General features: G+C 44.0%; 1 protein-coding gene across 1 annotated transcript; it reads left to right on the top strand.

Moving 5' to 3' along the window:
* The first annotated feature begins 622 nt into the window (after positions 1–622).
* On the top strand, positions 623–10,550 carry ndnfl (neuron-derived neurotrophic factor, like). Its single transcript, XM_076744007.1, has 4 exons — positions 623–1,233; positions 3,969–4,220; positions 6,606–6,730; positions 8,412–10,550. The coding sequence occupies exons 2-4, from the start codon at positions 4,042–4,044 to the stop codon at positions 9,860–9,862; spliced, it is 1,755 nt and encodes a 584-aa protein (XP_076600122.1). The 5' UTR covers positions 623–1,233; positions 3,969–4,041; the 3' UTR covers positions 9,863–10,550.
* The last annotated feature ends 570 nt before the right edge of the window (positions 10,551–11,120 follow it).

The following is an 11,120-nucleotide window of genomic DNA, read 5'->3' as shown; positions in this document are numbered from 1 at the left end:
AAACCTATATCTGAGCTCTGAGTAGTGTTGTGCAGAACAGAAAATTATATGATATATAAAAATCTAATTTTAGTCAGTGTCACAACCAAGCCATGATCAAACTGTCCATCCTCTTTTTATTTTCTATTATATATCTTTAGAAAAGATAAATAGAAATTTCCCGTTCTTTTAATTTAATGCAAAAAATAAACAAGCAAAACAATCATACAAATATTTCCTCAGCACTGTTACAAACCGGACAAAAGTCCAGTTTTCCTCTTTTAATTTGACATGGTACCGTTTTTAATTTGTTTAAAAGGCACACAAATTATTTTGCATAAATTCATTAAGCGTCTAATAGGCCATTCTTCCATTCAAACATGTTCATATAGACTCAGCCTGAGCGCCTGATTGAACGAGCGATAAGAGCACAAAGACAGTGTAACCTCTAACATGCAGTCTGCAGCGCTCCCCTCTTACAGATGTTATCACACCAGCCAGAGAATGGTTAATGTATTTAACTTTTACATCACCTCCCCTTTCCCTAACGCTGCTCTTCACAACATCTCTCTCTCTCTCTCTCTCTCTCTCTCTCTCTCTCTCTCTCTCTCTCTCTCCTCTCTCCTCATCACCACCCCCATTCAGCGACCTCACCGCCAGCCCCCTCACACTCACCCACTCACTCCCTCACTCTCAGATTGCACATACAGATACACAAACACACACAATCACACATGAGCCCATTTGAATTGCAAGTGAGCTCTGTTCACTACCGGAGGAGGTAAACAGAGGGAACAAGTGAAAAGAACAGGAGGGGCAAAAAAAAAAAAAGAGAGAAAACAAGAAGAGAAGAGGGCACACAGGCGTCACTGACCGGATGACATTCACACAGTGTTTAGCAGGACGAGCCTCCACGTGTGAAGGACTGAGAGACGGAGAGAAAGAGTGGGGAGGGCGTCAGGGGAGCCTTGCACCACACCAGGGCGCACAGGAGGTGGGGCAGCCCCGAAGGGACACCTGAGCCTTGAAGAGACACCTCCTGAGGCAGAGAGTGAGCAGCACCCCATGGGAGACGGAGACGGAGGAACACCCGACAACAACCTGCTGTCGCTCCTCCTCTCCTTGCGACCGGCTCTCATCCCCTTCTCCTCCTCCTCCTCCTCCTCCTCCTCCTCCTCCATCCTCGCTCCCTCTCTCATTTGATCCCATCCCTCACTCCCTGCGCAGGAGAGGGAGAGCGTGCACTGAGAGAAGGTAAGGGGGATGCATGCATGCATGTTGTTGTCCTTGCAGAGCATGTGTGTGTGTGTGTGTGTGTGTGTGTGTGTGTGTGTGTGCGCGTCAGCGTCTCATATTTCAACTGGATGTGTAAGTCAGCAACTTGTTTCTTTGGATCAGTTCTTTGTGTGTGTGTGTGTGTGTGTGTGTGTGTGTGTGGTCTCTGGAGGGTTTTTGAAAAAGCTGAGACAGATGCAGGGCACTTTTCATTTGTTGCAGGATCGTTTTCATCTTGACAGCATCACATCTTTGCATGTTTGAAGGCTGTGCTTATCTGTTACTTGTGTATTTCACTGCTCTCTGTGTCTGTCTTTCCTCTCTGAGTACTAATAATGCTCCTGTCATGTGAACAGAAAAGTATGACTATGGAGTCGGGCAGGGATCAGAGAAAAAGAGCCAGCGTAAAGTGTGTATCCAGAAAGGGTGCGATACTGTGCCAAAGTGTGTGAGAGGGAAATGTACAAGACAAGGAGAGTGAAATGCAGGCACAAAGGGACAATGATAGAAAGAAAGGCAGGAGAGGGGTTAATATATTCAAATGCACATGCAGCGAGGAAGAAAATCAACCATAAAATCCTATCAAGTTCCATGGTCATTGCACGTTACCCCGCCATCATTTCGTCAACCCCCAGCATGAACCACAGGCCAGTTCTTTGCCCACAGTAGTTTGGGGGGACAAGGGATCCTGCAGGGACCACCCCATGCCATTTAATCTGTCTCTGCCCACAGATAACAGAAGGCAGATGGTCCTGCCAGAGCACAGGGAGATAGAAGATAGCTAATACAATGTGTGGACAGATAGCACACAGCACTCAACCTGTCCCTCTGAAACTGAGCCTGCATCAACTTCTAAATAAGGGGGCCAAAGGAAGTGAAAAGCAGACAGAGAGAGAGGAGAGCAGAGAGAGAGAGAGAGAGAGGGACAAACAGAGCAGGGATGAAGTATCTTTAATTAAAACCCAAACAGTATCCAGAATAAATGCAGCCAGTTGACAGTCTGGGATAAACATAATGGAAAGAGGAAACTCATCTGAAAGAAAAAGAGAGCTGAGCAGAGAGTGAGTGGGACCATCAAAGTCATGAGCTCCTGTGTTTAAAGGGGAGTGTGTATTTATTTATAGAGGGCGGTAGTTAAGTTCACTAGGCTCCCTCTCTCTGTACGACCCAGCCTTTTTGCCTTATGAAAATTCAATTGGCCATAATTTGCTGAGGAGCCGTATGCATATTTTATTAGCGGGCGCGTTTTGAAGAAACAAGCCCGCCAAGCTTTTTTGTGTCTTCATCTTTATCAAGATTGAATGAGGGGGAGTGTGAGAAGGGCTGTGAGGTTGTGCGGCCGTCTGGTAATATGTGACACATTAGAACCCATTCGACATGGGGGCTGAAGTAAGCACCGATCAGCTTCATGTGTCTGGCTAAAACACCGAAACAAATTCATTGCAACCTTGTTGCGTGGCAATAATGTTTTTTTTTCCTCTGATTCCAACCCTCTGTTTTTCCAGTTGCACTTTCTCCTCTTTTCCTCTCTCCGTCTCCTTGCCTCTAATTACTCCAGGATCCAACATCCTCCTCTTCTTGCTCTCCATTTCCACAGCCCTCCCTTCCTCAGCCTCCCCTTCCTTTCCCTCCCTCCCATTTCAATCTGCCTCTCTTCCCACTGCATGTCTCTCAGTTAAAGCTTTATGGGTCGTTCACTCCCCTCTTTCTTTGCAAGGATAATGAGCAGGCGCCTCTGTGCGACTTTGTAGCTGTGCGACGGTTTGTGAGTTTGGATCTCGGAGCGTCCCGGGGCCCGAAAGGCTCAGATGTACCTTCTGTAGCCGCCTTCATGGTTCCACTGTGATTGTCATCTGATCTATAGGGCACAGCACTGACATAATACACCTTGTTAGAGGAAGGCGGGGAGTGTGTTTGTGAAGACTGTGTGACTTTGAACAAATGTGTTTCCTCTGGGGAGAAAGAAGAATACTGAGACCTGTAATCATCCTATCTGCTCTCACTAAATCCCAACCACACACACGATCACAAACCCATACATAAATATACGCATAAAAAAAGACAGGGGAAAGAAAGCAGCAACGGAGTGTGAAAGAAATGCAATAAAAGACAGAAAGAAAAGGAGATAGAGAACAGTCTGATGCAAGTTCCTCTTGTTAGGCTTTGCATTTATGTATGCTGATTGGATTTGACTGCATCAGAGCACCTCCAGGTGTTGTTTGTGTACCTCTCTGCACATCAGCATGGCGTCACTTTCTCCTGATAAAATGGCCGCTAATACCCATGATGAAAGATATTTGGAGAACAGACCCATTTGAACCACCCCGACTAAAAATAGAAATGTAGATGTAAAGGCATCGACTTCAGAGTGATATTAGCAACCCACTTCACACTTTGAAAAGTAGTGCGATGGGTGATTTTATACAGTGAGTGTCAAGCTGTGCTACACACACAGACACACACACACATATACACACACATCCCAGAGTAATATAGCATGGCAATTTCTTTCCCGCTGCATGAATAATTCTGTCTGAATAGGATAGGATGTTTCTTCATATCAATGAATCATCAGCAACTACAGCTCTTTAGCGTCTGTGTGAATGGTACAGTAGAAATTTAACTAAGTGTGTTCGAGTGCATTACTGTGGGTGTGTGTGTGTTACTGATGGGCTCTGATTGATGGTCTTGACCTTTCCACCGTGCATTTTCAGAGCCTGGGAGAGATCCAAGACGTGTTGATTGAGGAAGTGAACAAGTGAAAGAGACAGAGAGCAAGAGCCGGCGATGGCGCTCATGTCCCCGTCCTGGTGTCTCGGTGCAGCTTTGGTGCTGTTTTGTGGCCCTTCATGGCCCCAGGCGCACTCGGCCCTGGCACCTGAGAACGAGGTGCCGCTTCGGCCGACGACATGGTTACCGGAAGGAAAGATCACCTCCATAACGCTTCCCAAAGGACGAACTCGCAGGTAGGGTGACAGATGGGATGGGGAAAGGTATGAAGCAATATGCAGTCATGTGATATGCATATCTCCAGATGTGTTAAGGAGGGAAATTATCTCACAAAGTAGCATTACAACCCGCTGTGGTGCTGTTCTTTATTGTCACAATATCCAAGAAACTTCAATCTGTAATGGGCCTCTTCTAAAGAACACGCCACAGCTCTGCAAGGTTAAGGTGGGTCTAAGTTTAGATACTTGTTATACTGCTGGGTAGCTTGAGAATTATCTTATCTGAACCTATAATAATAAATCTTCATTATTTATTCATAATAGATCGTATGATTAATCTTAATATTTAAAAAGTAACTAAACTTATCTACAACAAATGTAGAGTATAAAGAACAATATTTGCCTCTGAAATGTAGTGGAGTCGAAGCATAAGGTAGAAGAGTATTGCGATACTCAAGTACAAATACCTTAAAATTGTACTTTAGTAGCACCTGAGTAAATGTACTTTGTTACTTTCTATCACTGGCTGTGATTGGCAGTGCATGAAAAGCAGCTATGAGCAGAAGCAGTGCATAAATGTTTGAAATGTCTGGTTTCTACGAGCGGTGCTAACATCAAGAAAGGAAAGAGAGCAAACCTGAACATGGACAATGTGACTGTATCTTGTATGAAAACAGTAGTCGAACAATAAAAATTATATATAATTAACATTGCTAAATAACATCCCAATTCAAATCCACTTAAACGAACACATTGAACATGGCGGGTGGTGTACATGAAGGAGTACTTGAGCTCATCTGATGGGCCCGTGGGAGTATGACAATATGACAAAATAGGTTTGGAACCACTCCACGTATATAAAGTCAGAAAATAATGAAGAATGCCAACTACAATTTAGCCGAGCCCTTGGTCTTCAAATTGCTTGTTTTGTTCGACCAACAGCCTCAAATCCAAAAGAAGTTTAATCCACAATCATATAAAAGAGAGAACATCGACAAAATGTTCACATTAGAGGAGCCAGCAGATGTTTGCCATCTTGTTGTCTAAAATAGAGCAATTTCCAAATAAAAGTTGATTTTTGAAGATGAATATATATCTTAACAACAATTTTGTCTGGAAAAGAGACTTGACATAAAGTTAAAATGACAACAAGAGGATGAAAAAGTGAATTAGAGTGGATCATACAAGCAGAATATTCTTGAAACAGCTTGTTTTGCTGCTGAAAGAAGTTGAATTCTTGTCTGAAAGTAAATGCATTTTTTCACACCACCACTGACTACAGAAAAGTAAAAAGTTTTGCTCCCTTGCAGTTCACTGAAGGCCCATGAATAAATCTTGAGGCCTGCTCATCAGATTTACCCTTGTTTCCACTTCAATAACAAGTCACCAGCCATTCCCCAACCACCTTTCTAGACAGTGGCTGATTCCAGCACCACTGTAGAGCGAGCTAGAGGAAGTGGAGCCCATTTGGCCTGAACCTTACACAACAGTGCCAGTGCTCGCTTTCTGAAACTGGGAGCTGAAAATTACGAATTGCATCTCCCTGTGTGCTACAGTCTGTCCGCCGGTGCAGTCATGCAGGTCTGCACAACAAATAATGGAGAGAAAACACTGATTCAGAAATTAATCACTCTATTAAAAGTGTCCTTGAGAATGACAGTGTCGCACATCTGTTTGGGAACAACCGCCATCTGCACAGATTCATGAATAATGACGTTTGTAAGGAAGGAGAACAAATATTTATTCACAAATAACGACGCAGTTGCTTAATTTTCATAAAGGGTAACTATGTATGAAGACATGACATCTAACAGAACAGTTTGGGTTTAAAGGAGACAGACTTCTTCTATATTTGTGGAGGTGAACGGTTTCACATTGACTCAAGAGTCAACAACAGTGATTATTTGAATAAAAATGAGATCAGACCACCACAGTGTGAATGTTAAACATCCTTAAACTTCCACTGAACTGCCAGCAGATCTGTAAAGCGCTGGATTGCAATACGGGACGTAACAGTTTCTATGCTAAGCACGATCCCAGATAGTTACAGCAAACAGGCAGATATCCATCAATGCGGCCTTATCGTGTGATTCCCGGGTCACCTCTCCTGATCTGCTATCAAATGTCTGATCAGCATGTAGGCAAATGGAAAGACAGCGACTGGCAGATGTTTGAAACAGCTGCAACGTTGAAATTTTCAAGCTTCAGGAATGAAAATTACAATCAGCCCGGCGTATCTGAAAATCACCCAACAAAATGAAAGAATGTTGCACAGTATGCACCGGATGATCTCTTGTCTGCTCATCCGTCGCCTTGCAGCTGATTTGAAACAGGACGTTATCTTCTTGACATTCGGCGTGATGAATGAACTTCTTGTGGTTGTCTGTGGGGTTTCTTCCACAGGCTATACTTCACACTGAAGAAGAAGGCTCCGGTGATGTCAGTGACCGTCAGCCCATGTGACCTCCCCATTGAATGGAGCTTGGCTGCCCGCACTCTGAAGGACAAACCCCTCAAGAGCCTGCAGTGTGAGTGAGCAGTAAGACCACAACCTGCACCTTCACATACCGACTTTCACCCTGCAGGCCATCAGTACATCTGGCTCAGCCAAGACCATCAATTAGATATTATCATCACTACATCACAGATAGGGATTTAGTAGAGGGCAAGGACTCTAATCTTACTTAACTTTGTACAGCTTTACGAGCAGAATTTGTAGTGCAGTCGTAAGGATGCTCAAACTACTAGAAGTCATATAAGGAATAATACTTTATTGCCTTTTGATGTTTGCAGCCTGGAGGTCATAGCTTTCATTTACCACCACAGTTAGATCACATTTCCAGACTGATAAACTAAACCAAAAGCACGGCAGATATTATTTTCATCCTACATCTTCTTATCAGCACGTTGTACCCATTTCTTTAAGTTCAAAGACAGAAAAATACTATATATTTGTTCTAAATGCCAGGCACTACCTCTGACAAGGACAGAGAGGGTGAGTGTGATCATATCAGGTTGTCACATTGTCATAAATCTTACATGAGGCTTTGGATTTGGATTTTAAAATCTCATAAAACACACACACACACACTTGAACTGGAGAGGCCTGCCAACTCTTGATTCAAACATCGAAAAAACAATAAAATAAAACGGTGCTCTTAGTCTGCAGTATTTTCTGCTTCGCAAACCAAAGAAACCAAATAAACTCGGAAGAATAAAAAAAGCTATTGAGCAGCAAACTTACAAAATGGCTTAAAAGTCAGTGCAACGAGTGCTGAAAGTAAACCAAACCAAATTTCCAACCTAAAAAGGGCGCAGATCTTTGGAAATAAGATACGCCTTGGAGTGCTCCACCAGTACTTTTCCAGGTTAACTAAACAAGCTTCTACATGGTAAAATAACATTATGAAGTTATAAAATGACACATGAATCATTCAGACCCTGAGCTCATGGGTCCCCATCGCCTGCCTGAATTATTCACTTTGATTCTGAAACATTTGGTCTCATTTGAGGAGTGATTTCTCATCTTGAGGAGGGCTGAACAGTGAAGGCGAGCGTTGGCGGGTTTTTTCGTGTTTAATTGCCAGTTGCGTCATTCTAGTGAAGAGTGTGTACTTCAAAATGACAATACTTTAGGTATGAATGAAAATGCTGCTGACCATTATTGAAGTGGCAGTTCAGGATTTGTTTATTTATTTGTTCAGAATCAGAATCAGAATCAGGTATACTTTATTGATCCCTGAGGGGAAAATGTTTATTCATAAATCAGGTGCTGAGGATATTCTCAGTTGTTCATTGTTGTATGCAATTTGCAGCAGGTGTGTGTCCTGCAACAAGATCGACTCTCATACTTGAATGCTAAATATGGAGCTAGAGCCAGGAAGTGATTAGCTTAGCTTAGCATAACGACTGGGAGCAATGAGAAACAGCTAGCTTGACTCAGTACAAAATTCAAAACAGCTAAAATAAAAACGCTCATGGTGCGTCTTGTTTGTGTATTCATGTTCATCTGTGCACAAACATGACAGCACTGACAATTTCTTGGTCGGACGACTTTTAGGTGTCTGTTTGTTTCGCAACCTCATGATGAGCACAAAACTTCTGCTAATGCTAATGTTAATAGAACAGAGAAACTCATAAGACAAATGTGAAAACAACCTTCTAGTGTCAAACTCTGCACATCATCTTGTTTCTTGTTTTCCCTCACAGGGAGCACCAAAAAGAGTATGCCCGAGGTGTGGTGGCAAGGTCCCGGGACTGAGGAGAAAATGCACAGCTTCACAGGCAACGCAGTGGACACCTACAGGGGTTCTTCCTACCCCCATGCTTCCATTTACATCGTGAGGCTTCGCTCCAAACAGCAGAACACTCGAGCTACAGTGTATCTCCATGAAGGCCCGGGGCCCTCGGGTGTCTTCCCCGTGCTCCCAGCTGACCCTCGAGTTCACACATTAGGCGTCGGCATGACCAGTGTCACCCTCAGCTGGGCGCCCAGTGCTTCCATAACCAGCCTCCCACACACTCAGAAAAGTTATGATTACTGTGTCCTTGTCAACTCTCAGAAAAACTACCCAAGCCTCTGTGCTGCACGAGAGAGCATGAGGAAAGAGAAAGACCTGAAACAAGAAAAGAAGGAGAGGAGGAGGAGGGTGACGGTGTGGCCGATTCTGAAAGAGTGGTGGTGGCAGCAGTGGGACTCTTACCCTGAACCCCAGAGTCCACCGTCTACGCTCACTGATGAGTATGCTGATCTCCAGTGTGTGTGTGAGGGGACAGAGAGTGTTTGCACCATCTCTGAGCTCCTGCCTGACACCCAGTATTACTTTGACGTCTTCGTGATTGACAGGTTGAACAGGACCAGCATGGCCTACAAGGGGACATTAGCTCGAACGCACGAGGAGGCTCGGGCGACGATCACCGCGCTCAGAGAAGGAGAGCTGAGGTGGGTGACCTTCAACGACAGAGGCTCCAACTCAGAGCAGTTCTTCAGTTTCCGTCCTCGGGGCTTGCAGCAGAGTGGCCTCCTCACCTTGCAGAGTTGCGGTGTAGGTGAGAAGGTCAAGGTCACCGTGTCCAGTAAAGGTCAGGTTTTGACCTCCCAGGCTGTTGGAGGAGATTTATCGCACATTTGGCTCCAGGGAAGTCCTTCTTATCTCATCCACTTGGAGAGAGAAGGAACTACCACAGGCCACATCTCTGCTGCTGCAGACCCAGCTCTACCAGGAGGTCTGACAGCTTCAGTCAAAATGCAGACCTCCTCAGCCTACCACCGCAGAGGGGTCCCCTCTCTGCCCTCCACCTTGCAGATAAAATCCTTCAACCGGTTGCGTGGTTGCAACAGTGTCACCCTGGCATGGATGGGCACAGAGGAAAGAAGCCTGTACTGCGTGTACCGCAGGAAGCTGGGAAACCGTGAAGCAGAGGCTGGGGGAGTGTCAGCTCTAACTGCGCCCTGTCTGGGGCCAGAGTCCCGCTCTGACACAGAGAGGGTTCTCTGCAAGTATTTCCAGGAGCTGAATCCTCGGCGGGCTGTCACTACAGCTGTGATCGGGGGCCTGGAGCCAGGGATGGCCTATGTGTTTGATGTCTATCTAATGAGACGCTGGGGGATCCCGATCAAGTACGCCAGCAAGATGGTGAAGACCAGAAAGGAGTGCTGAGCTGCCGCCCCCTACAGGAGGTTTTCAGACTGTCCCGGTTTAGGGGAAACTGCATCGGCCATGGACATGCTGTAAAGACTGACCATGAGAACGAAGCCATTTGACTGTTGTGGAGAGACTGTTACCATAACAAAGAAATATTCCCTCTGGAGGAGCAGTGGCTATATTCAAACTCCACTTGCACTATCCATGCAAGTGGATGGAAAGCACATGAGAAGGATCTGCACACCAGCAAAAGTTCATAACATTTACAATACAACTCTAGTGCTTTTGTCATTTTGTTTTTTCATCGTTGATCATGATAATGATGTGCCAGTTGTCCAAGTGCTTATTTTGTGTGTGAGTACAAAGGACAGATGAGGTTTGTGATAACAGAAAGTCAGTACAAAAACAACAACAGAGACTGTGCCAAATATGCAACAGAAACAGATGGGGCAATAATTGGATAACATCTGAGACAGGGGGGTTTGCAGTGTATATCTCCAGTGCTGCATATTGTACAGGCTTATAAACACAGATGGGTGCAATCTACAGATGCTTAGTTCAAAGTCAGTGTGTATCTTTGTGTTCTGCTTTCGCATGAAGCAGTGAAAAATACTTAGTGACTTGCCTCATTGTCTTTGATGTATTCTTGTGCTGCTTCAAACGCACCAATAAATACTAGGGTATCTGTTCGTTCTTGACTGACTGATGCATGTATGTAAACTGGACTGTCAAATTCGATTTTTATTTTATTTTATGAAGATTAAAGTATTCATTTTGGTTACTAGATGGGGCCGCTCAGGAAAGAGAACTAAAATATAGTTTCAGAGTGACTGTTGTTTGAAGCGGCCCTGCTCCGTCAGTTTATATTTCCTAAAGACAAATCCATCTTTTGGCTGACAACTAATTACTATTTATATTGTTTATATTCACCAAAAAAATGCTGCATAAGTCAGTCTAATTATTACCTCAAACACGATTATACTACTTTGTCTGTATAATTATGATAACATACTGTAACGTACTGTTAAAACATAGTTTTAGGTCCACTGAATCATAGGTTTGGGATTGATCTTATGAGCATTGTGCATTTAACATTTTAAATTGAGTCAGGTTTAAAGCCTAATTAACTAACAAGTAACCATAAATAATCTCAAGAGAGGTTATGAGAGTCTTATTTTTATGCAGGGATTTGTTGAATTTTATTGACATCTTATAGGTGAGTATCGACAGATAAATGACATTTGGTGTAACTCCATGAAATCAGCAACACACA

The sequence above is a fragment of the Chaetodon auriga genome, chromosome 11, assembly GCF_051107435.1.
Source record: "Chaetodon auriga isolate fChaAug3 chromosome 11, fChaAug3.hap1, whole genome shotgun sequence".
Lineage (NCBI taxonomy): Eukaryota > Metazoa > Chordata > Actinopteri > Chaetodontiformes > Chaetodontidae > Chaetodon > Chaetodon auriga.
Note: the sequence above shows the minus strand (reverse complement) of the source record. Positions and strands in the feature narration are given on the sequence as shown.